The following is a 26,545-nucleotide window of genomic DNA, read 5'->3' on the forward strand; positions in this document are numbered from 1 at the left end:
AGTCTCGACTGCCTTAATGTCTGAACAGGTTTGCTTACCCTTGGCAGACTTCCTGGACTTACGTCGAGAACTCCTTGTCCCCTCAGTGCCAGGGGTGTTAATCTGCCCGGGGTGGTCCTGCTGAGAGAACTCGTCTTCACAGCAAGGCGACCACTGACCGGAGAGGCGCGCACTCGCTGTGTTCTTAGTGGGTTGGTCATTCTGTAACGCGGGAGGGGGTGGAGAGCAAACACACATGCGAAGTGAAGATGCCATAACGAACCAAACTGATTGATAAGAATAAACAAATTATATGTTTAATAATCAACACAAACTAACAATACAGAATAAAACACTGAACATAAACATGTTCGTTTTGGAATAGAGGAGTGTTTACAAAATAAACTGTCCGATAACCATCCACCAACACATCCACATGACCATAGATATAACTGTTCCATTGTAATGGAAAAGATTGTCAAGGAGGTTTTTTCATCGGGTTCCAGTGGGATGCAGTGTAGGTTGAACAGAGACACAAATGATCTATATTATCTATCTATCTATCTATCTATCTATCTATCTATCTATCTATCTATCTATCTATCTATCTATCTATCTATCTATCTATCTATCTATCTATCTATCTATCTATCTATCTATCTATCTATCTATCGTAGCATAGCCAAATAAGGACTCCACACAGGAATGGGTGTCTTCTTTATCTAACAGTGCAAGCCAAGACATAGCAGAGTCACGCCTGTATAAAAGTACGAAGTTAACCAGACTTAATCCCAAAGAACTCATCTGAAAACAGGTATGCTCGTTTTAAATTAAATTGCCATTCATTATATTCATTTCTTAGAAGAAATTCATCTTACATAAACTTTATATGTACTAGATTTTTTTTTCTAATGAATGCCTTCTAAATATGACTTGGTAATATTGATAATACCTTATATTAGGAATGTATAAACCACTCTTTTATGAGGAGAATGTTTTCCACATTAAGATACTGTAGATTTATTTATATAGTTTCTGGAGGTTAGTAAATTATGACTTCCGAAGCAGAAGTCATGGTTAAATGAGCCGTCATGCATGGCGTTTTAACTTCCGTGTAAATTGCTTAATTCATGCATAATTTAAAAGATGAGGCACAAGTGAGGGAAGGTGTTTTTAGTCATTCTTTTGGGAAACGCCACTCTCCAGCCTTACCCTCAGTCAGCACAACAGTATTTATCCATTAATATGCTCAAGACTTGAACATGCATCTGGAGGAAATATTGCGCAGTCAGAGCCTAATACTCCACACCAACTTAATATTTTTAAAATAATTTATTTTCTTTCAGAAAGAACACTGTTATAAGGTACGAGACTGATCTTTTACGGCTGAACAAGAGAATCCCTGGTCTTTTTTGACAGCAAACCGAGAAAGAACTTCCGTAGTCATACTCAGAACCAAGATGGAGAAGATGGAAGATGGCAAAAAGGTAAAATGTCTTTAGCTGTGTGTTGCAATTAGGATACGTTACTGCGTGACGGGGCATTACACGTTTATCATTAGGCTAACAGTAAATCACGAGCAGTTATACTTAGTCATTCCAGTTATACTTTTTAGTTTTCAGTAGACATGTGCAGTAGATATGTGGCATAGACAGTTGCTCATTTTTACTCTATAACCAAATTCTCTTTGGAAAAGGGAGTGAGATCACGCTGCAATAAATGACACTTACCATGAATTCAGTATCTGCAGTATGTGATTAGTACTTGACCTCTCAGTTGTGAGCAAACAGAATTTATAACGTAGCCTATTAAACCGTTGTAAATGTGGCATGTGTTATTTTTCACCAACTAATCAAGTAAACATCCAAGAATGAGCGTATACAGGTATATTCTCTCCTGGAAGAAGGTTCAGCCAAATAATATCTGCGTTAAATCTTGGAGAAAAATGTGGTTTAGATATAGATGAACTAACTGTGCATCAGTTACCGGAAAAACACCAAAACTGCGGTAGTTTTCAATGAATGCCAGTGAGTGGAAGGAAAGAGATCATTGCGAAAAACAGGCCAGCATAAGTTCTGAAAAGGTCAAATGAGACAATGAGTCTGTTAGGTCTGTTCTGTGGAGGCAGTGAAGATGTCATTTTGCATCCGAGGTTTCCCCCCCTAGCATCTGGGATTTTTCAGCATGTTTAGATCGGCCCTTCTTACAAGATGAGAGAGATATTAGAGGGGAGAATGAAATCTAAGAAAAATAAAAATATACAAAATGAAGTCTACACTATCTGGCTATCTGAACTGATGCAATATGTCTGCAGCGTGTCGTATTTAGACATAATAGCATAATTTAGGTTAAGCAATGTAGCTGAACATGTCACAAATACATTGCTGACAGGAACATATTGCACAAGTATTTCAACAGAACTCTGCAAAACTGCAAAGTGTCCACAAGCATCTGCTGTATCATATGGTATCATAGACATAGTCTGTTCTGCATCTGCCTGAATGCTTTAGGTTGGAATATTTTAGTTTACATTTGTTAGATTAAAAAAAAAAACATTTTATGGCTAAACATTTCAACCTTATCAACTCTTGTTACATTTTTAGAAACCCTAAAATGTTCTATAAGCAATTTATTTCCAGAAGTCTGGCTACAGCTCTACATCCCTATCGCTATAAGCAAATAGCTTCTCTGAAACAAACAAAATCTTGTTAACTATCTGGTGTTTGTAATCAGCAATTCAAAATCTCAACATGTTGCATCTACATTAACTAATCAGGAAACACCTCTACTGTAAGGTGGGCTCAGACCCAAGGCAGCTAAGTGATGACACCAATACACTACTGGGTGAGCAACCATGCCCTAACAATGGTGGGCCTGTGTGCAGAACAGTTAGATCTTGGATCAGGTAAAACAAAAGGAAAAAACTAAACACGTCAAGTGTGGAAAAAGGGAGAACAAAGGACGCCACGGGAAGAAATAGCAACCCCGGTGCACTGGGGAAAACCAAACTAAAATTTCCCAAACAAAACCAGAAAACAGGGAGGAACTTGAATGGCTAAGGGGAGCCTCGGGAGAGAGACAGACTCGAGAGGGAAAACTGGAAAGAGGAGGGGACATGGAAAAACACAGACACCCTCGCAGAGCAGAAGTGAGGTGTCACATGAGGGCTCACAGACCTCAATACCCAAAGTTACCAGCTATGAGCTTGGCTCAGGACTTTGGCAAAGACCCAGCACTGAATGACGCGGTCCCTGGACCTATATAGCTGTAGCCCAGCTGTTGGGTGTTAAGCCTGATTAGTGGTGTGGTTGACCCGAGGCCTCCCTCTGGTAGCCAGAGGGGGCCTCGGCCTGGCACTAACCCTTACATCTACAAGGAGATGGTCCTCCCCCCTGTACATTTCTTTAGAGTGAGTCAGCAGTGGGAACATTGTATGCATTTTTCTTTTGGGTTCTTGCTGGTACATGTTATGTTGCATTGATATTCACACTCATATCCATGTGCAAGTACAGGTCAGACTAACGACTGTATTGCAAGGGCTTTAATGCACGACTGTGAACATGATATACAAAACTCACATCAGGCCACATATTCGAGTATTCAGAAGCGTTTTCTCAGGGATAGTGCTTTGATGAAGATCTGGGCAGGACTTTTCATTACTCTAGGACCTGCAGGCACACCTGGATTCTTGCCACCACCTCATCTGACTTTTACTCAAGTAAACCAAATGACTGCAGGAGCACAAGAATCTATGAATGATATGGCTAGTTTGTCAGTCCTGCTTTTTTCATCAATAGATGATTTTTTTTACAATTTTACTATTCTTTCTGTTTCATGCTTGCTGTAATGAAGTTTGTTGCTTTTTTGTTTGTTGGCCATACAGAAAAGCATCAAGTCTAAATCAACAAGATTTTTTTAACCTATGTGCAGTGACTGTCCACATTACAATAAAATGAAGGAAAAAGAGAGATGTCAGAGTGCGTCTGTGTAGATAAAAGTGGCTTTGCGCTGAGAGCAGCATTCTGCTTTCATTCTAACCGTTTTCGGCAGTTTCGTGCACCAATATGCTGTACCCCAGCTGCACATCCTGTATTTTCATTAGTTTAATTCAATTAATTACATTTCTGATTCTCCTCTCCTCTTCCTGCCTTTGTCTCTGTTCCTCACAAATGACATTTGTATTCCCTCATCTCTTTCACAGAGGAAGCAGATAACAAGGCACCTGCTGTTCTGCGTGTCCACAGCAGTCATCGGCTCTCTGCAGTTCGGCTACAACACCGGAGTCATCAATGCGCCCTATGAGGTGCGTGTTTGTATGTGTGCTCCTGTACATGGCGCATTATGAAAAGGGCTTTAAAGATTGTGACTGTATCTGACTTCTCCCTCTGTCTTGTTCTCATTCTTCCTCCGGGTTTGTCATTCTCACTCATTCTCTGGCGATGAGCAGAAAGTGCAGGCCTTCTTCAAGAACGCCTCTCTGGAGCGCTATGGGAAAGCCATGGACGACTGCAGCGTCACAGTGCTGTGGAATTTCGCTGTGGCCGTATTCAGTGCTGGTGGCATGGTTGGGGCACTTGGTGTTAGTCCTCTAGTCAACAAGTTTGGGAGGTGAGCCGTTAAAAGCCGAACTTGACAGCTGAGGACAGGATCTATTGGGTATCCGGTCGAACAGCACATTTTATTTAGCATTCAACATAACTTTCAATAGCAAAAATTCATTAAAATAAACTTTAAATGGTTAAAACTTACCTGCTGTAGATTTCCACAATGCGATTTTGTAATCAACTATTCCTTGGACAAATGAACAAGTTTACTACGACACCCATTTTGTGCTTGTAACAGTATGCTTACCTTGTATGCTGTAGCAGATCTCCAGATGTTGAGAAAAGCAAAAAAATAGACAGGAGACAGCCGTAACACACACACACACACACACACACACACACACACACACACACACACACACACACACACACAAACACACACACACACAGATGTGTCCGTTAAACGACTCTTTCAGCTTTGTATCTGAGGAAACACCAGGCTTCCTCGACTGTATTAAAAATCCCTTGCTTGCGGTCCCCTGTCATGCTTCCCTCTCTCTGTCCTGCCATGCTCTGCTTCCGCCTCTCATGCCCACGCAGACGCAAGTCTATGATTCTGTGTAACACACTGGCTCTGATCGGAGGCGGGCTGATGGGCTTGTCCGGAGCGTGCCGCTCGTACGAGATGGTGATCCTGGGCCGGCTGGTCATTGGCGTCTTCTGCGGCCTCTACACGGGTCTGACCCCCATGTACGTGGGCGAGCTGGCCCCCACAGCACTGCGCGGAGCCTTCGGCACTCTCCACCAGCTAGGAACAGTCATCGGGATCCTCATAGCCCAGGTGTGGTGGAGGGTTACCCACATTCCCTCTGGAGCAGGAAATCTCGCTGATCATTGCTTGCTGGTCATCAGTATCTACTATGGCATTACCTTAAATCATTATGCTCTTTAGTTTTCTTATAGTAATTATGTCATGCATATGTCATGCATATGTCATGCATATGTCATGATAACAAGCTGTTATCCAAGTCACTGTCCCGTTACTGTTTCGACACCTGTTGCTATGTCGTCGTGGCAGATCTTAGGTTTGGAGGAACTGCTGGGCTCGCAGGCTCTGTGGCCGCTCCTGCTGGCTCTGACAGTGTTACCCGCCGTGCTGCAGAGCGTCCTGCTGCTCTTCTGCTCGGAGAGCCCCAGGTACCTGCTCATCAACCTGCAGCAGGAGGCCGAGGCACTGAAGGGTAAGTGCACCCAAAAAAAAGCCTTTTAAACACTTCACCCGGCAAATGCTACGTTGTTATTGCTCTCGAGGCATATAATTCAGTAGCTGGTTTGAATTATTCAGTAACTAATGCTGGAACCAATATGACATGTATGTAATTACAAGAGTTAAGAATCAATGGGGACACACACTGGACTGCTTGGAGGTGGCTTGATGCAGTATTGATGCTATTCTTTGGTAACATCTCTTCAAACCAAAGTTTTGGTCCGTCTCCGTGGGCACGAGGACGTCGAGGAGGACATCCAGGAGATGAAGGACGAGGCCGAAAAGATGGCCATGGAGACGAAGGTGTCTGTCCTGGAGCTGTTCCGCAAGTCCAGCTACCGGCAGCCCATCATCATCGCTATCGTCATGAACCTCTCGCAGCAGCTGTCTGGCATCAACGCTGTGAGTCTTTTGTACCGTCCTCTGCGTTACCTAGACAGTGTGTTACAAGTTTCCTGCATTCTTATCTCCTCTCTACTGTTTTCTCATTGTTTCCCTGATTAGCCTATTTAGTGTGCTTGCTTTTCTGGGTTTCTCTAGGTGTTTTATTACTCTACAGAAATCTTCATAAGTGCCGGAGTTACTCAGCCTGTCTTTGCCACTATTGGTGTAGGCATCGTCAACACTTTATGCACAGTGATCTCTGTGAGTACACGACACCTCTACCTCACTTAAGATCAAGTTTATCCAAATGCTGAAGCTTTTCCGCCATTTTGTTAAAAATATGTTTGCCAGTTTCAGTATTCCCACATTTGAGAAAGATGCAGAGAAACCACCCACCATGAAGTCTGTCTGTTTTCTCTCCCTTCTTCTGGGCACCAGCTCTTTCTGGTGGAGAGGGCCGGACGAAGGACGCTTCAGATGATCGGATTGGGTGGCATGGCTGTTTGTGCCCTCATCATCACAGTCGCTCTCAAGTTAGTGATGGTGAGTGTCATTTGAGGTGTTGCTTTGAGCGCCAAATGTGCCAGTGCCGCTTTTGAACAATTACGTCGATGCATACAAATAAAGCAGTCAGATATTTTTAACACCATAAAGTAGCAAACTGTATTTATGAAAGGGATAATATTGTATTAAACAGCATTTCTGTTCAACTCTCTGTCTTAAACCTTATGATTAAATTATGTGCATCTTTCTGATTGAAAGAAATTATTTGGACATTGTTCAAGGGAATAACTGTTACTTTTAAGGGAGGTTATAGCTGTAGACTACAATGTACTATAAACGACTGTGAAACCAAGTGGCTAACATCTGCCCGATTGCTGTTTTTCTCTCATAATCTTAAGGACCCTTGTAAACAACAGACAGAGAACCCATGTGGAGCTGCTGTGGTGAATGAGGTGCTGAATAACTGCAACAGTACCTTAGCTGCAACAGCCAATGTGGTAAGTTGTCGCTGCCCACCAAACGAATGAGGGGAAAAAAGTGGTTTTGAGTTCCCAGAAGTACCAATCCTGCACCTCCCCTTCACGCTGTCTTTGTGCAGGGTCAGACTTCAGTGGTCAGCTACCTGGCTATCTTGGCCATTTTTGGGTTCGTGGCCAGTTTTGAGGTCGGGCCGGGCCCTATCCCATGGTTCATAGCGACAGAACTGTTTGCGCAGGGGGCCCGTCCAGCTGCCGTCGCCGTTGGTGGCTGCACCAACTGGACGGCCAATTTCCTGGTGGGCTTGAGCTTCCGCACGTTACTGGTAGGAACCCACCACTTGTCTCAGACCGATAAGTGCAACCGCAGAGCTTTATTTATTTTGAAGGGAAGCTGAAAGGACAGGGCTCATGGGTTGCGCTGAGAGATTAATCGCGATTACTTCAACTCCCAACCTTCTCTCTGTTCAGGGCTTGTGTGGACCATACGTCTTCATCATTTTCTTCATCCTCCTGGTGCTCTTCTTCCTGTTCACTTACTTCTGGGTTCCTGAGACCAGGGGGCGAACCTTTGAGGACATTGCCACTGGATTCGAGAAGGCAGTCGCCTCAGGTCCCAGCCAGCCCTCCCAGACGCGGGGCGTGGGCACTTTGCCACTCTCCCCAACAGAGAAGGTTGCCATGGTGGAGTTCACTGGGCAGGAGGCAGCCAAGAGAGAGGCTAACCAGTAGACAGGAGTTCTGTAAATAGGCACAGGGGTTCAGAAAGATTGCACCTATAAGCCCACAAGGAGATTCAGCAAAGAGAGGTTTGAAAACACATGGTTTGAATAATTGGAATAGCCACATAGAATACAAGTTAAGAAGGCCCAGAAACCTCAAATGAGATGATGAACAAATATTACATCCATTATGAGCCGAAGTGTATATATTTCAGTTCTAAAACCTTTTCAGTGTCCATACAATGGAGCAGTGGGGCTTTATAATTGCAAATTATTACATAAGAGTGTGTTAACTGAATTTAGAATGAGAGTCATGTTTAAAGATGAGCACTAATTTATTATTTGTTATGTTTTGGTATTAAAATCATGCAGTGTTCAATCTTCAGTTAAAATAATAATATACTGTACAAGTCAACCAACTATGTTTCTGTTTTGGCAAAAGACATATTGTGGCTGTATTTACATTTCAGTTCTTTTGGTCCAAAGCAAAGCAGAAAATGATACAATGTTGATTTTTAGTCTTGGTTTGCTTAACATTCACACTGACATATTTACCATCGAACCACAAGAGGCAAACAAATATCTGTACGTCACATCCTCATTGGGAAGCTTTTATGACATACATTTTGTGTATATTTATGACATATATAACCAACACCATTCAAACCAGAACGATGCGCTACACTGGGCTAAATACGTATGTGGTGGTGGTGGATGTGGAGTGGTAGTTTTAACACTGGAAAACAGAACAGGCCGAAGAAGCAAACAGCATTAGGAATTCTTCCGCTGCAGAAAGTGCGTTTTGAATATGGGCATTTTGTGCGTGTATCGAGTACATTTACAGTACAGCTATGTTGAATCGAGCATTAATGAGGTATATTACCTCCTCGTTGCCCCATGTTGGTCCTTTTGTACTGAATATATGCACGTCCTGCACTGGAAGAATTCCTCGCGCAGTTTTTTTTTCATTTGGCCAGCTCTGCACTTTCAAGACTTTCAAGATAAAAATGTACTAATGTATCATTTTGTGTTTTGGTCCAGACCAAGAGAGAACATCTTACTATTACAAGCAGAACTGTAATTGTGTAGTGTTTAGAAATTGTATGTAAATTTATTTTTAAGTATTTATTTAATCAGACCAGTCCCATTGTATCAGTTGCTGTGTGTACTGAGATTGTATTTATTTGCTGAGTCTGCTGGCGTTGTGCTCAAGACAGTAGGAGACAGTCTTGTGCCTCTAGCGCCGTCCTCCTGCGTGACATTACTGGAGCATTACACTGAATTTTAATGCCTTTGTTATCCACTTTCGACAACATGCACCTAACAGATCAGATATGTTTTTATTTATTTGTTGGAAAAATTTTGAGTTTTACAGTAAAACCTGTGCACACTCATACATTTGGGGAATTTTAACAATCGGCATGATTCATGTATTGCTTTTTAATACGAAAAAGATGCACCGTGCACATGTGTCTAAATACAGAAACCTGACTATGGGAAAGGATGCAAACATACATGCAGGGTTCTGAAGACTGGAGCTGTGGGAGGCTTTTAGTCAGAATTCATTTTGATGCTACTGCTTAAGTTGTTCAGAATAAATCTTCTTAAATCATAAAGTAACTAAAAACAAGCAGAACCTTGGAGTCATGTTCAGTTCCTCCCAGTTTCCGTGTTCCAGTTTCGTTTTCTCCGCCCCTCGTTTAGTTGATTGCATTTAAACCCTGCCTTGTGCGCTTAGTTTTTGCTATTCATTCGAATGGTTAGTGTTTATGGGGTTGTTTATCGACTCCGTGCGTGCATGTATGTTTATTCCAATGGTTATGGGTTTTTTTGTGTGTGTTATCCTAGCCTCCGTGTGTCATAATCTCTGTTGTAGCCTGCTTAACCCTTGTGTTTAGTTACTCGTGTATCTTAGCCCTTATCTCGTTTGTCATGTATCCCCGTAGTCTCCGTGTCCGCTCTCTGCCCCTGGACCGTTACACCGACTCTGATTCTGGATTTGCCCTGAATAAATCTCGCTCTTCTCCGCACATGCGTCCGCTTCCTTATCGCTCGCCGTTACACGTGGGAAATTATTGTCTTACGGGTTCGTCACATGTGACCATAGTGCGTGTACACCTGTTTACATGGTTTCACTTCTTATAGTCTTAGAATTGTTATTAATATGGTTGTAAAATGATTCATTGTCTTATCTGTATATCTGGGTTGTTTATAGGTTGTTTAGTGTTTTGCTGAACGTTTCTTGACTTTTTTCATACTTGCGCATTTCTACATTTACATTTTTTTAATTATAAATGAAAAAATAATTTTTATAGATAACGGATTCCTTTTCTGTGTCTGCGTTAAAATACACCACAAGAACTTTTTGTGCTTCATTTGGCACTTGTCTGAAATCCAGGTGTTTTTAATTAAGTGTGGTAGTATCAGATAATGTCCAGCAGAGGGCACTGTTTTCATTCAGAGGCTTAGTACTGTACCATGCAGTAAGTCAAGAAGGATTATCTGTCTTGGTAAACCTGTATGGGTGTGCATGGAGGGGGTATCACCCTCTAAAAGAGAACTTTGAGTGTACTTCCAAAAGATCATATTCTTTTAAAAACAAAAGACAAGTTAGAAGCCACCACTGCAAACGCCTGGAATGCGTCACATTGCCACGGACGTTCCCCTCCGACATGCCTTGCACAGTGCATGACAAGCTGCTTCACTGGTTGTTGTGTTGGGAGTGTAAGTGTGAATGCAAGACAGATGTAGCCTTCTACATGTCCAGACCATTTTTGTCCAGACCAGCCAGACCCGTTTTTATAATACCATTATGTTTGCCTTCTTAATCTCTCTCTTTCTCTCTCGCACACACATTTACTTCTCAGTCATAATCATCATTATACGCATCTCCTCCCCCTCATCTCTCTCTTTCTCTCTCTCTATCTATCTCTCTATCTCTCTCTTTTCTCTTCTCTCCCCCTCTCTCACTCTCTAATCTGGAATAAAAAGAGCAGACTCCTCCTCCCATCCCCCTCCTCTCTCTCTTTCTCTCCGTCTCTCTCTCTCTCTCTCTTTTCTCTGCTCCCTTCTATGGTTTCTTCCTCTCATCACACTTCCAGTGGATCACAGTGACAGAAATGTGGAGAACCTTCCTCTGTCTCCTCCTCGTACTCCAGTCCAGTTCAGCTGAAGAAGGTAAGAAACTTGGTTTCACTTGCTCGGATGTGCTGTAGGTGTGCATGGTGTGTGTGGGGGTGTGTGTGTGTGAGAGCGAGAGTATCATTTGTGTTAAGCGTAAATACTTGTGTGTGTTATAAAATGCAAAAGCTGTTGGCATTGTAAATACTGCCAGTGCATAAACTTAATATCTAGATTTTTTTAATTAGAAATGTGTGTTTGGCTTGTCTGCAGATAAATGTGTCCTTAAACTTTTGTGTCTGTCTATCTGTCTGGGTTACTGTACAGATATATGTGCAGAAAACTTTCTTCTGCACATGTTCTTATCATCGATGGCCAATGCACGTTCCTCTGGCTTAGTTGCCCTGTTTGAGCTGGTCGCTGTGTGTCGAACAGGCGTCTTCTCCACCAATAGCAGCGGGGGGGGGCGAGGCTGCATAATAAGACGTGTAACCTTTGTCTCAGTCTAACCCTCATGACCCTCCTCTGTCTCCTCTCCTTTATGTCCCTTATTAGGATATTATGACTGTTAGAAGTGACCCCATCAGACCCCCATTCAGAGCTACTGTACAGCTGCCTACCCCATCTATACTTTCCTCTCTCTCTCTCTCTCTCTCTCTCCCTCTCTCAGTACATTTCTTTGTTGCTGTGTGAAGTGAGTCATGCTGAGTCTGGTGTGGTGAAGTCTGCTCTCGATCACTGGTGATTTTAGGCTTTATGATTATAGGCACAGTTATGAATAGATAAAGGGAGGAAATGGAAAGGCATGTTGTGGTAAGTTACTCTGAAAAACACGAGTCAGGTCCCTCATCCAGGGTGTATGTGTACACGTGTGTGTGTGTGTGAGAGTGGCTTGTAACGCGCGTGCGTGCGTGTGTGTGTGTGTGTGTGTGTGTGTGTGTGTGTGTTTGAACTTGTTTACCCAGAGCTTGCTGCTGTTTTACACACATTAGCATAGTATACACGTTGACTGATCTGTATGAAATGACAGAGAAACAGAGAGAAAGAGGAGAGGAGAAAGAGGTGGGAGGAAGAACGACAGTGTGCACTATGGCCGGCTGTTGTGTTAACCCAGCAGCACACTAACACACATCTTTCACCCTCCCATGTCAGAGTACCACTCTTAAAGAATACCACATTAGGTCCTGTGGAAATACCACATTAGCTAACAGTTGTCTTGTCTAGTGTAAATATAATCAGAATAGGAGGTTTGAGAGGACAGGGTTTTGCTTTCCAGTTAGGAAAGTCCAGCAGTTTTTGATAAGTAGGCATCATCTCTATAGAATGAGCTGCTTAGTGAGAGTAAAACACGCATCCAGAACCATCTGCACAGAGTATGATAAGGTCTTCAGCCCAGCAGAGGTTAGTCTTTCTCTCTCTCTCTCTCTCTCTCTCTCTCTCTCTCTCTGTCTCTCTCTCTCTGTCTCTCTCTCTCAGATCTGGTTCCAAATTCTGCTGATGTTAGTTGTAATTCAGCTTCAGGTTTTTCACAGATGTTAGTACTGTTAACTACAGTATTAGAGTAACAGTTTCAGGAGTTCTGTCAGACTCTGTTTCCTGCCGCCCTGCTGAGTATGGCAGCCTGGTTTTCAGACATCGGGGTCTCAGATCAATTGCTACCAAACCCCCATTATACAAGCTGTGAAGCAGAAACCCACATCTAAAACATAATTCATTGCAAATATATCCAGCACTAAGGCAGGCTTGTGCGTACACTTAAATGATGTCTGCGCAAAGCGTGTCCTCTTGTTTTATTCATTGTATCCCATTACACAATATTTTCTAATGTAACTGGCTATTGTCTGCTGCACCTATATGACTATACATATTTACATTCATTCGAAGGTGGTAGGCAGGCTCACACATCACTCTGAGCCTTGGGTCAATTGCTCTTTAATGCTTCACTGTAGAACGGCTAGACTGGGATCGGCACCGTAAGGTCAAAAGGTCATGGCCCCCGGGGCCAAGCCCACTGTCACACTCTTCCCTCTGACTTTTAATTAGCCAGCCGCTTGACCCACTCTTTGGGGCAGTGAGGGAAAGGGGAGTGTGTGTGTGTGTGTGTGAGTGTGTGTGTGTGTGTGTGTGTGTGTGTGTGTGTGTGTGTGAGTGTGTGTGTGTGTGTACAGGTGTCTGGAAGATGTGTGTTTGGAGCTAGTTGCGTGCAATCGCACATGGTGGGGTGTTTTCTTGCTGAGAGACGGCAGGGCGTTTTTAAAAGCCTGGCTGGCATAAGAGCCTCCGTCGCCCACGGCTACGATGAAGCAGCAGCACCTGCCGTTCTGGAGTGCGGGAGAGGAGGAGAGAGAGAGAGGGAGAGAGAGAGAGGGAGAGGGAGAGATTAGAGGAGAGTAGAGAGACATGCCAGGCCACACTCACTCTCATGGCATGGAGCTCTGGGTTTCTGCCTTCCTGTTTAACCGCTCTGCTCATCGGCACTGAACATGTGCAGCCATCCAGCCGGCAGATCTGTGGAGGCTGTGGCCTCCTGCCTTTTTGTACAACTCCTTCATCTGCCCATCTTCATCATGTGTGTTTCATGTGCCCTGCGTGTGCATTGTGGATGCTGCGTGTGTGTCCTGCACGTGTCCTGCGCATGCGCCATGGGTGCCCTGCGAGTGCCCTGTGTGTTCCTTGCATGAGTTTTCTATGTGCCCTGCATGTGCGCTGTGGATGCCCTGAGTGTGCCGTGCACGTGTGCTGCGTGTGCCCTGTGCGTACACTGGCGGGATGAGCTCGTGCTCCGCTGCACTTCAGAGACGAGTGGCCCTTGTGCTTTGTGATTGAATGTTTTCAACGGCGCGGCTGCTTTGTGGCTGGCACAAAGAGACGAATCCTCTGAGAATCCTCATGTTACCTCCGCACACTCGTGTGGTCTTTGCCCCTGGCAAGGGAAGCAGGACGTTTTTCAGTGTTTTTAAGTCATGCGGTCTGGTGTAGTAAGCCTTGCTTGTCTGTCAGGTGTTTAGGGAGGGGGCCGATAGGGGACAGATGTGCCGGGTAAATTAAAAAGTTCAAGCCAGATTCATTTTTGGGATTATGGTAATGACGCCCTCTGCTTGTAATGAGGAACTGTGTGTGTGTGTGTGTGTTGGGGGGGGGGGGGGGGGGGGTCACACACACACACACACACACACACACAGTAATACAGTAGCTCATTCTATGGGTGAATGTGCAACCCTGTCATGTATACAGTGAGTGCGTGTGTGAGCATGCGTGTGTTTGTAAAGCAACACTGCCAGTGAAAGGTGTTAGAATAAAATACTCTAACAGCATTATTAACCTTGTCAGCTTGCCTATAGGAGGACGCTATTGAGAGATGAAGCAAAATGTAACGTTTTCGAGAGGCTGGGAAAACAGGACTCCGACACACACACGCACACAAACATACACAGGTACACATGCACACGCACGCACACACACGCGCTCACACTTTTAGAGGACAGAAAATAAGCCTTTTGTAAGGATGCCTACACTTGAGAGAGAATGAGAGCAAGTGTGAGCACTCAAGTGAACACAGTTCTGACACCAAGTGAGCCAGAGAACCACTAATGTAGGACAGCCAACAGGCAGCAGACAGAGAGAGGGCGTGAGAAAGAGGGAGGGAGTGAGAGAGAGACAGCGAGAAAGGAAGAGATGGGATGGTAAACAGCTTATTCATTGTAATTCACACTTGTTTTAGCAACAACAACACGGAAGTGAAAGCTGGAGAAGACGAGCATAACGGAGAACGGAGGACAAAGGGACACTTTCGAACATGACTAACTACCCTCTTACTCTCCCTGCCTCTCTCTCTCTCTCCCAGTGTCACAGCTTTCTAAACAAACTGTGCCTTTTTCTCCTGCATATCAATAATAGAAGTCAGTGTAGTTCTGTGTTTAAGATCTAACACTGGCCCTCTGTCACTTTTCTGTTTAATAATACACACACAAAGAGAGGGGACGGAGAGAATGTGTGTGTGTGTCTGTCTGTCTCTCCATGTGTCTTAGATAAGAATGATCTGTCAGTGCAGTGCATTACTGTTGCACTTAAGTGGATTTTCTGCTTGCACAACACTTTTTGCTTCTCTCAGGGCTGAACCCTCCTCCTCCTGTGTGAGGATGCTTTGGGTGCTGGAACTCTGCCTCATGCATCCCCCCCCCCCCCCCACCGAGGGAGGCTGAGATGGTTATGAGGCGTTTTCACCAGCACAACTGCACTGCATGCTGCCCTGTCCACACGCTCCCTGGTATATGCTCCAGATACGTGGTGTAGGTAACGTCAGTCGGGTGCATTAACATTGGGGGAAGGGGAATTTGATATCTAATGATTTTGTATGGCAGGACCCAAACCCAAGCACCCAATCTCAAGTGTCTGCTTATGCTGAATGTTGATACCAGCCTTTTTATTGTTGTGATCCGACGTTTGTGTATCCGCCCCGCTTGCAGCCAGGGTGTGCTCTCAGAGTGCTGCGTTGCTTTGCTTTAAAGCATGCACAAAGACCCGCGCTGCATCTTACACGTGCAACTTCCATGGACTAGCATAATGGAGCAAAAGAGCCTTTGGGTAATTTAGTTTGATGTCAATGAGGCAGCGAAAGGCAGGGTGCCATGTCTACTCTCAGTGCCACTTTCAAAATGCCGCACAATCTGATATTTTCATGGTGATGTTATCTGCAAAAAAAAACAAAAACATGCCAGAAAAGTCATTACAAGAAGTAATGGAATAATGTGCTCAACCACCATAGTTAGGACAGTAAACAGATACGATTACTAAAACGTATAAACAAACACCCTTTATGATATCACTCAATGGCCTCTTTAATGTGGTGCCTGTATGTATGAAGGCCAAACAAGCTCTCTCCTTAACTGATGTATATAGCAAATGCCTTTTGAATTTGCCCTTTTGCCTGTGTGATATGTACTACCTGGTCATTGCACTTTGCATCATTAAAGGCAGTGCCTCAGTACTCAGTACATCATGAAAGCTAGTGCCTCAGTAATGATATGGTGCTGGAATTGGTATTGAGCATCTGCAGATCTACTAATATCATATTGATCTCTGGCTTAACTCTTGAAATTCTTTTAGACTTTTTGACATGGACGTCTCTGAGTTACTGAGGGTTTTCCCAAGGACCATTGATTACCTGTATTTACTCCAGACAAGGTTATACAATTTTAGCAAGGATTCAGCTCATTAAGTGCTGCATCTGGCTTGCAAATGTGTGTTTACCAGGCCTTCAGTCTCCGGCCTCACAGGGCCAGACAGGAGCGGGACTACCACCAAGGCCTCTGAGATGAGCATGCTGGGACTGAACGCAGTATAGGGGAAAGAGCTTTACTCAGGCAGGTCTGTGATTCAGCCCCTCCTCTGTACTGAACTCTACCTCGCCATCAGCAGTCACTGTACTCCACCATGCTTTCTTCTCTCTTTCTCTGCCTCGCTGATGTAACATCCTGCCGCAGTTTTAGGAGTGATCCTCTAGTGTTCAGGAGAAATGTGGCAGTTTAAGAAGAGTCTGAAATAGATTTGATTTTCTGGGAGCACTTTATAGTACTGTAGCATAAGACTTTCCCTTCAGGTGAGAAGTGGTTTCAAATCAGAGTCTGCTACCGCTTCTCAGAGAATGATATAACCATACTGGGGTGATTCAGAATATGGGAAACATGTTCTTCAAGGTATGGAAATAGATTCAGAAACTGTAGAGGATCCAGATATCATGACATCTGCTTGATGTCAATGGTCAAAGCCCGATCCATACCTCGAGTACTTCAAACCTCAAGTACAGCTTGAAATACAATGCTTCAAGTCGCATGGAAGACATGCATCGAGAATATTCTCTCTCCTGGCTCCTAGATGGTGGAACAAACTTCTGATGGCTGTCCGGACAGCAGAGTCCCTTGCAATCTTCAAGCGCAGAATGAAGACCCATCTATGCATGGAATATTTAAATGACCATTGACCCTGCTCCTCTGTTCACTAACTGAATCTCTAGTACTTATTCGAGGGTGTTGTTTATAGCACTTATTGCTGCCTGTTATACACATTTGTCCTTATGTCATATGTTGATCCCTGTATTTTAACAGTATTCTAGCTTTATAGTTCAATGGTATCTTGGACTCTAACCTACTGCACTGGCTAGGATACATTCTATGAGTAGATGAAAAAGCACTTTTGTAATTAGCTCTGGATAAGAGTGCCTGCCAAATGTCGTAACTGTAATTGTAAATCTAAGGTGGAGGCCTGAGATTATGACTCAGTATTGGTCTTAAAGATTATCCCAAATCATTGCAACAATATTATCTAAATTGGTAAATCCAGACAGGTTTTTAGTTTTACAGGGTCAAGTCTATTTCTCCTACATGCTAATTCTGGTAATATGTATTTGAAACTGTTACCAAATGGGTTTATAAAGAATATCCAGATTAAATTCCACCTCACTCTCCCACCACACACACATCTGGCTGCAGAGATGTGCACCGATGTCTCTTTGATGTGAACATAGCTTATTTCAGTTCTTAACTGTATTTTATGTAATTATATATACAAAACCATACACTCAGAAAGAGGTGTATTAGTATGATAAATGAGTATATGTTTATGAACGGGAATTTACACAAGATTGAGTCAGGATACTATACAGTGCCTTTAAATTACTGTGCCCTTACGAACAATAAAGGTTCCTTCATGTCTAGTTATTATTGAATAGTTCACGTTTTGTCGTAGCTACACTTCCAATTTTAACCCATTGAGATGTTTTCTCCCTTTACTAAAAGTTTAAAGTCAATAAGTTTACATTCAGAAACATTCATGAACATTGTTTTTTTTTTTTTTTATAATGAAACACTTGCATTCTTTACACATCATGTCAGTCAGTTTGTATATTTGCATCAACAACATTGAATCTCCTTATATATGTCTATACAAGCTTTGCACATTTAGACGTTGGGCTTTTTGCCAGTTCTTCAAAGCAAATTTGCTCCAACTCGGCCAAATTAAATGGAGAGTGTCAGCCACCTTCAGGCCATGCTACAAACCTTCCGTAGGAAAGTTGCAAGCCATTCCTTAGTAGCTTTCACTGTGTGCTTTGTTTCGCATTGTGCCACTGCCCCACAGGAAAATGGATCTATCTGACTTGAACAGCTTCTCCTCCAGGAAATGCTGTATTTGAATCTGTGTGTGTTGCCCCTGGTAGCAGCGAACTTCGGTTCCTCCTGCAGAGAAGCCCGGTACTGCCTGGGCTCTAGACTGCTCTGGATTTGCACCAAACAAAACATGTTCCTCTCAGACCAAAGAACTCAGCTTTACTCTTGTTAGACTGCAACATACTCTTCCAAAAGGTTTCAGATTGTGTCACATGGTTTATAGTAAACTTAGTTACATTTCAGACAAATGCTTTTAAAAGCGTTCTGGTAACACAGGAGAACCATTTTAACTTTGAAGTATTAAGTCTGCAAGAAATCTTTTTGAGTATACAATTAATCCAGAAAATTATTTTCCCCTGTTGAGAAATGGAACTGGAGGATAATGGTATTGAAACTCTCAGTCCTCTATGGGACTGTGGGAGATATGTTTGTTCTGGCTGTATGTGGTATATTTGTTGATCCCTACTGTCAAGGCCATAATCTTGTAAATCCAGACACTGGCAAGCACTGTGTTATAAACTGGTCCTCTTTTTAATGATTTTAGTTCCTCAAAACAATTTAGATTTTAAGATGGTTCCAAAAATCTCAATAAATGTCCAGAAAACGACACTCCTGGCTTGCTCTAAGACGACATTTACATTTCAGGAGAAACAGAGAGAGAGAGAGAGAGAGAGAGAGAGAGAGAGAGAGAGAGAGAGAGAAAGGCACAAAGAGAAAGGGAGTGATGAATTGGTGGAGTGATGTGTGTGATCCCCATCTGTACACATAATCTAAAAAAAACTGTTGAAGCTGCATGAAGGATACAGTTTTAAGACATGTTGTTTTAACAGCAGTATGAAGAATGATTGGTTTTCTATGTACATAAACCTTCATGAAGTCATTCATATATAAAGCAGAGTGTTTACATATAAATGCAATGGTGTTAATGGGAGAGTTTGACCAAGTTTGATCAAGTTTCAAGTTTGGTTTATTTGTCACATACATAGTCATACGCAGTATAACTCGCAGTGAAATGGTGGAGAGTGCTCTGTCCAAACTGAGGAAACAGAAAACGGGTGCATAGAGAGATATATATTCTATATATGTACAAAAATATATTAACAATGTATGTACAATATATGTATATTATGATTATATACACAATGTACAATGTATATGGTTGTGTGTATATATATGTACACAATGTACAGAATGTACAGATCCATTTTGTAAAATGACATATTTACAGTTTTTATGTTACATGGTGGTAATTGAATATATATATATATATATATATATATATATATATATATATATATATATGTTATACTGTGTATACTGTGTATGACTATATACACACACAGTTATGTTACATGGTGGTGGTGGTCCCCACAGTTTATCAGTTTCCCGAATAGCCTGTGGGAAGAAGCTCCTCTTCAGTCTCTCTGTCTTGGTCTTCAGGGAGCGAAAGCGCCTCCCTGACCTCAACAGAGAGAAGAGCCTATTGTTGGGATGGGTGGGGTCCTTCACAATCCTCCTGAACTTGGTCTGGCACCGCTTGTAGTAGATGGTCTGCAGGTCAGGAAGTTCCGTGTGAGTGATGCGCTCTGCTGAACGCACTACCCTTTGGAGTGCTTGTCTCTCCTGCTTGGTGCGATTCCCAAACCAGACTGTGATGTTCCCCGCGAGGATGCTCTTGATAGTGCAGGTGTAGAAGTTCCGCAGTACCTTGGAGGGCAGTCTGAAGTCTCTTAGGCATCTGAGGTGGTAAAGACGCTGACGAGCCTTTTTTGCCAAGGAGTTAGTATGGCGGGACCAGGACAGGTCCTGCGAGATGTGAACACCAAGGTACCTGAAACTATCTACTCTATCCACCGTGGTTCCACTGATCCTCACAGGTTGGTAGTGCCGCTCCTGCTTCTTGCTGCAATCCACGATCAGCTCCTTTGTCTTACTGATGTTTAGAAGGAGATTATTTTCCTGGCACCAGTTTTCCAGGTGTTTACTCTCCTCCAGGTAGGCCCTCTCATCGTTGTCCGAGATCAGGCCCATGACAACGGTGTTGTCAGCAAACTTGACAATGATGGTGGAGCTGGAAGTGGCTGTGCAGTCGTAGGTGTACAGTGAGTAGAGCAGGGGGCTTAGGACACAACCCTGAGGAGCTCTAGTGCTGAGCGTGAGGGTGGATGAGGCACAGTTGCCCACCCGTACTGATTGTGGTCTGTCTGTTAGGAAGATGAAGATCCAGTCGCACAGGGATGTATGCAGTCCTAGATCCTCCAACTTAGTAGTGAGTAGGGAGAGGATGATAGTGTTAAATGCTGAACTGTAGTCAACAAACAGCATTTTAACATAATTTCCCCATCCCTCGTCCAGGTGGGTCAGTGTGGTGTGGAGCAGATGTGCAATTGCGTCATCAGTGGAGCGGTTGTCGCGGTATGCAATCTGCAGTGGGTCCATGGAGGCTGGCAGTGAAGATGTGATGAAGTCTCTGACTAGCTTTTCAAAGCACTTCATCACGACCGATGTGAGGGCAACAGGGCGGTAGTCATTGAGGTCGGAGGGTCGAGGTTTTTTCGGGACAGGAACGATGGTCCCGGCGATTAATGGGCAGCAGCCAGTGGCCCCAGTCTCTGCCCTAACAGGTCCATTTGGGGTTAACACTGTCCCTGTAATTATTGTTTGTTGGTGAGTGTAAGAAGCGAAGCATTACATGGCAGTCCTGGGTCAGTCTGGCCTGTTTCAGAGAGGCAACTACCAAACGACAGATCCTGTGGAGTAATATGTTACAATAAATAAAGCTGTAATAATTTGGCCAAGGAAATGTGAGACATAATTCATTTATAAATACTGAAATGTTACATATGCATAATATTTACAGGGTGCTTTTTTTCTCCTTGTTTGTGATAGAAGTGGGAAGATCAGTTTGGCAATACGAAGACGTTCTTGAGGCAGGAGATTCATGTCAAGGGACATTCTCCTTCTGCTCATACGTTTGACAAATTTTAATTTTTATTCATTCTTTCCACCTCTCTCTCTCTCTCTCTCTCTCTCTCTCTCTCTCTCTCTCTCTCTCACTCTCTCTCTCTTTCAGTGATGCTCCTGGACACTACTGAATCCACGTCTGAACTTGGCTGGACAACTTATCCTGATACTGGAGTGAGTTCAACTGTTTCATCAGTGTTATAGTCAGTAATCCACTCTTTAAAGGATGAGGGCATTTCACAATTTCTTTCTATGATCAGTGCCAAAGGAGCATGAGAATTCATCCTCATAAAGGGTGTCGTAAAGCACTGATGCAATGAGGTTATGATCTTAAGAGAAAGGAACATCCAAGTGTTTACTAGGCACTGACTTCAATAATGGGCTTTGCTTCCTGAGTTTCGGCTCTCTGATCTATTTGTCTGAGGGCTGTGATTTGAATACCTCTGCTTTAGAGTCTTTAGGAAGTGGTCATCTATGATTTCTGTTTTTGGTTTTTACTGTTTTCATCTAAATATGATGTGACACACATACCAAACAATCTCAGTCCTCTCTCGGCATCAAGAAAGTCAGAGAAAAAAACAACTGAGACACAAATTTGCTGACCTTCATGAATCATGCAATATTTATTTAAAAAGTTATATATTTGAAAATTCCCATGTCCACTACAAGGGTATTAATTATACAATTTCAAATGACAGTAGCTGTGCTTGAGTTTGGTAGGAACAGAACTTAATCTCCACTGTGGAGATGCTGAATCTCTAATGGCTGCTTTCATTCCAAACGCCACTGGAATCTTGTTAGGATACGTTACTCGGTGGATAGTCCAGGAGTTTTCGCCAAATGGCTGAGACTTTAGTTTGGATTTTAGGCTAGGTTGTACTAGCAGTTACACAAAGCATATCTCCAACTCCAGGCCTGGTTCACTGAACACAGAATCAGACATTTGCTGGGCAACCCCATACCCTGGCCTAAGCCCTACGGTATACCTGTGGAGAACAGGAGAAGTCACAAGTGAAGAAGAAAAGAACTGTGGAAGAATAAAAAAATGGTGAATGTGAGATGGAGACACACATTCATTATCTTTGCTTATTTTTTGCAATCTCTTTAGTCATTTATCCCCAATAGATACACTCTATCTATCTATCTATCTATCTATCTATCTATCTATCTACCTATCTATCTATCTATCTATCTATCTATCTATCTATCTATCTATCTATCTATCTATCTATCTATCTATCTATCTATCTATCTATCTATCTATCTATCCAACTTCTTGTCTTCCTATTTTTGTTTGTTCTGCATATCTTCTAATCTATCCATCTGCGCTTTTACATAACCCCGTGCTATTCTCATAACCCCTTTCTCAGTCTGCCTACTTGTATGTGAAAGCCATTGCTCACATTTGTTGGTCTGCTTCTTCCTGCCATCACTCAATTATTGCTAAATCTCTGTCACATTCCTGTTTGGCTTCCCTTACAGTGTCTGCCTCTGTGTGTATGTATGTTTGTGTGTGTGGACGTATGCCTCTTTCTGAGACGATTTGGTGTATTTCTGGAATTCTCAGCTCAGAATAAACTGCATCGGTGAGCTGGCTAGGGTGGAGGCACCCCTCCACTCCAGCCTGGCTATTTCCTACCACGGCGGCATTGTTCTGATGGAGGCGTCGGAGACAGAGCCATGACAAATCGATTTGCTCTCTGTCCTTGCCTGTCACTCCTTCCCTCCTTCCCTTTCTTTAGTGGGACGAAGTGAGTGTGCTCGACGACAAGGGCAAGCTCATCCGCACCTTCGAGGTGTGCAACGTCAACCAGAACCCCCGTCTCCAGGACAACTGGCTGGCCACGCCCTTCTTGTACCGCCAGTCTGCTCCACGGATCTTCGTCACGCTGCGCTTCTCTGTGCGCGACTGTGCTAGTCTACGCTCCCCCTCCCCAACCTGTCGGGAGACGCTGACGCTCTACTACAAACAGGCCGACTCCCAGAGGGAGCTGGAGAGGACCTGGGCCGCAGAGGTGAGGCGACCCAGCAAATCTGTTTCAAACACGTAGCGGACGCCCACTTAAATCTCACATAATGGATTTTACTGGGTACTGCCACAGAGCAGTTAGTCTGCATATATATGCACATATAGCAGAGGCTCCATAGCCATATTCATGTCTAGTTATCCTATAGCAATATTCAGAATTGGCAGTTTCTAGCTATATGCAAAACTGCCACCTCGTTAGCCTGTTAAAACACTCTGTGATTTTGGCAGCCTGTAGGCTACTACACGCCCACACACTGATACACTACCACCCTGGCAGTGTATTATCTCAGCACAGAGTTACTGCCAAGAATAAGCGTGATCTATGGGAGTTGTTGTCTGGGAAAGTTTCACCTCCATGCTTTTTGATATTGCATATTGCATGGACTACATTTCCCATTACGCTTGAAACTGGAAGCCGGCTATTTCAGATGGACCTTCTTTTGCTGTTGCTTTATGTATTGTTACTGGCCTGAAAATTGTAGAAAAAAAGGTGTATTATACGACTCAATTTCTTTTGTGTTTTTGCTGTGCGTATTTCTTTTCTGTTTTGCTGGTATGATATGAGAATAGTAATATTTTTTTAAAAATATGGAACAATAAATCCAAGCTTATATCATGTTTGCAGTATGAGAGCCGGCCTTTCACAACTTGGGTACTCAAATATTATAATTAATTCTGTCTTTCTCACTTTATCTATGACTTTGAGACAGTGCCTCACAATTCTATATCCTCGTCTGCTTTGCTCAGTTTCCCATCATACTTTGTCTTAGGTGTGCACATCTGCACATGTCAGACTTTACTTAAGTCACTGGGCTGTAAGAGGTTGTAAGCCCTACTAATCAGAAACATCATGAATGAAACTGTAAGATGAAATAAATTATTATCTTTAGACCACCTTTGGTGAAGTTGGTAATTTATGGCAACCTCATCATGTATGTCACATTTATAAAGACAGCAGGGAGCAGTGAACTGTGGGATGGGAGGTCAACCTCTATTACCACAATAGCCCTTCTGCATTCTTGAAGAAACTAAGAAAGGACTAGTCCAGTTATGCAGTCATAAGCTCATCCACGCAACTCCTTTTCTATGTGCCACTCAAATCTTTCAGCATTGGCGACACTTAATGATGCCCAAATTTAAGACCCACTAATGATGGCAATGAGGCTGTAAGGTTACTCGGGAAAGGGTCCAGATATGGACTATATACCAGAGCCAGAGACAATGTACTAAAGTAGACCATCAGCATGTGCTGAACTTCTATTTCAGACAGCCTATCTCAAACCTAAATCTACTTCTATATAGGTGTATACCATTGAAGGTCTTGGGCAAGGTTATGGACCGCTGTTGTGATTGGCAGTTAGGAAACATCCTCCACCAGCAATATTTGCCCATGTTTTGGCATTTAAGTGCGATTAATGCAGATCACTGGAGCCATGGACCTCATACCTTGTTGGATCTGTAGTTCATTAGAATTCATCTTTAAGGTCATTTTTGTTTTAAGTGTTTTGGTGCCGTGCACAGGTGGCTTTGGCTGAGAAGATAAGATCGGTGTTATTTAGTGGCCTGCAGGTTCCAGTGAATAGTGCTCTAAATTCTAGTTTACTACATCTCAGAATGTCACTATTGCCTTATACAAAAGCCAATTTTGTGTGTTTTCTCTTCATATTATTTCTCTCATAAATAACTTACATAATACTTTTTATTCAAACTCCATAAAGTTGGACTTTGCCTCCAATCTGTCACTCTTTGTGAAGCATGGGATCAAATGTGACCTAGAATTTTAAAAAAAAGCAAAAAAAAACCATTTTAACCCTTATGATTGCAACTACCATTAAAAAAAATCATGCTAGATGTTTTGTATGTAGGACGTTTTAGTTTTAATTTTCCCTTAAATTATGCAAATGACCACTGCCCAAATAAATTTCTAGGCATACTGTTGATGACTTCAACATCAAATTGCAGGCCAAACCGATGTGAACCTGTTCTGTCCTATGTGAATGTGTTCTACCAAATCTAGTGACTTTTTTTGAATTATTTGTCCACATTTCTACCGCATTTGTAAAGGTCCCAGTGTGTCTCCTTCTTCTCTCTCTCTCTCTCTCTCTTTCCCTCTCTCTCTCTCTCGCTCTCTCTCTCTCGCTCCTTAGCCTTCCAGTGGGGAGACCAGAGAGGGCTGGGTGAAGATAGACACTATCGCGGCCGACAAAAGCTTCAGCCGCGTGGAGCCCAGTCTTCCTCACCAGTACAATCCGGAGAGAATGCAGCGCGTCAACGTCAAGACCCGTAGCTTTGCACCTCTCACGCGCCTCGGGTACTATGGCGACAGGCAATTGGCCTTTCGCTCAGTCTCATGAATACGGCCGTGTGGTCCAGTGGTGAGCATGTGATGGGTTAGTGTTCAGAGACAAACTCAGTGGCAGAGTGCCACAGCTCTCTGCAGCTGCCACGGGCCTCTGCAGACCCAAAGCAATTGAAGTGAGCAAATATCAATGACATCCAATGCTAATGTGTGTGGAAACAGGGGAACAGGGATATCAAAAGGCCAGACAGCAGGAATTAGTCTGTCCTCCCATTAGCTTGGCTTCTGCCAGACTATGATAAGATAAGGTAACACTTTATTAATCCCTAAAGGGAAATTAGAGTGTCCCAGCAGCGTGCATGCAAGGCAAGCACAATAAACAAACATAATAAAAAATAAAAAAAACCAGAGAAGGCTAAGATACTATATAGTATAAATATATATATCCATAATATGTATGTGTGTGGTGGTGCTCTCTCTCTCTCTCTCTCACTCAGGTTTGTTCTGGCTATAGTGGACAGTGGAGCGTGCGTGTCACTCATGGGTGTGTCTGTATTTTACCGCCGCTGTCCAGCAGTGAGTCGTTATCTGGCCTCCTATTCAGCCACGCCCTCAGGAGCAGAGCCTACAGCTCTGGTGCCGGTGACCGGGACTTGTGTAGCTCACAGCCAATCACAAGGTGGGACAGCGCCCCGGATGCACTGTAACGCAGAAGGTGAATGGATGGTGCCTGTGGGAAAGTGCACGTGCGATGCAGGATATGAACCAAGTCAAAACAGCTCCGCCTGCCTTGGTGAGTTGTGTACTGCTACAGTCAGGTGACAAGCACTCATATTTATTTGCAGCTTTTAAGAGGGTTAACAAGGTTCTCGTTGTTATAAAATAACAGCAGCTCTCTACTCTCTATTTTACCCATGTCATGCTCCTGCAACACACACACACACACACACACACACACACGCACACACACACACACGCAGACACGGCACTGGATTTGAGCAAGTATGTACGCAAGGACACAGCTCCAAAGATTATGAGACTTTGGATTTTACTCTAACCTCTTTCCCTGTAGCTCTTTGGTCTGCATCAGTAGA

The 26,545-nt window shown here is 43.3% G+C and overlaps 2 protein-coding genes across 5 annotated transcripts in view; both read left to right on the forward strand.

Annotated features, from left to right (window-relative positions):
- The first annotated feature begins 696 nt into the window (after nt 1–696).
- On the forward strand, nt 697–9,272 carry slc2a3b (solute carrier family 2 member 3b). 3 transcript variants are annotated; one of them, XM_026999139.3, is made up of 12 exons: nt 697–793; nt 1,326–1,466; nt 4,181–4,282; nt 4,427–4,587; nt 5,124–5,364; nt 5,602–5,764; nt 6,005–6,192; nt 6,331–6,435; nt 6,613–6,717; nt 7,077–7,175; nt 7,277–7,480; nt 7,626–9,272. In XM_026999139.3, the coding sequence occupies exons 2-12, from the start codon at nt 1,440–1,442 to the stop codon at nt 7,884–7,886; spliced, it is 1,656 nt and encodes a 551-aa protein (XP_026854940.2). In that variant the 5' UTR covers nt 697–793; nt 1,326–1,439; the 3' UTR covers nt 7,887–9,272. The 3 variants fall into 3 exon arrangements, with proteins under 3 accessions (XP_026854940.2, XP_081551833.1, XP_026854939.2); XM_026999138.3 differs by lacking the exon at nt 697–793 and having other exon boundaries at nt 1,146–1,466; XM_081695707.1 differs by lacking the exons at nt 697–793; nt 7,277–7,480 and having other exon boundaries at nt 1,145–1,466.
- Nucleotides 9,273–10,375: 1,103 nt separating this feature from the next.
- ephb6 (eph receptor B6) overlaps nt 10,376–26,545 on the forward strand; it is a 39,968-nt gene continuing 23,798 nt past the window's right edge. Inside the window, exons 1-5 of one of the 2 annotated variants that reach the window (XR_014116797.1) lie at nt 10,376–11,053; nt 21,233–21,297; nt 22,866–23,138; nt 25,300–25,463; nt 25,949–26,244. Coding sequence is in view for 1 of the 2 variants with exons in the window: in XM_026999110.3 (XP_026854911.2) it covers nt 10,996–11,053; nt 21,233–21,297; nt 22,866–23,138; nt 25,300–25,463; nt 25,949–26,244 (856 nt within the window). In the remaining variant the exon portion in view is untranslated. The remainder of the gene's footprint in view (nt 11,054–21,232; nt 21,298–22,865; nt 23,139–25,299; nt 25,464–25,948; nt 26,245–26,545) is intronic. The other variant, XM_026999110.3, reaches the window with a different exon arrangement.

The sequence above is a fragment of the Electrophorus electricus genome, chromosome 14 (genome assembly GCF_041902795.1).
Source record: "Electrophorus electricus isolate QZ-2024a chromosome 14, ASM4190279v1, whole genome shotgun sequence".
Lineage (NCBI taxonomy): Eukaryota > Metazoa > Chordata > Actinopteri > Gymnotiformes > Gymnotidae > Electrophorus > Electrophorus electricus.

Excerpts from the sequence above, each read along its gene's own strand:
- slc2a3b (XM_026999139.3), top strand. The coding sequence starts at position 1,440 with ATGGAGAAGATGGAAGATGGCAAAAAG. Across the intron at positions 1,467-4,180 it reads AGATGGAAGATGGCAAAAAG|AGGAAGCAGATAACAAGGCA; the intron begins GTAAAATGTCTT and ends TCTCTTTCACAG. Across the intron at positions 5,765-6,004 it reads GGAGGCCGAGGCACTGAAGG|TTTTGGTCCGTCTCCGTGGG; the intron begins GTAAGTGCACCC and ends TTCAAACCAAAG.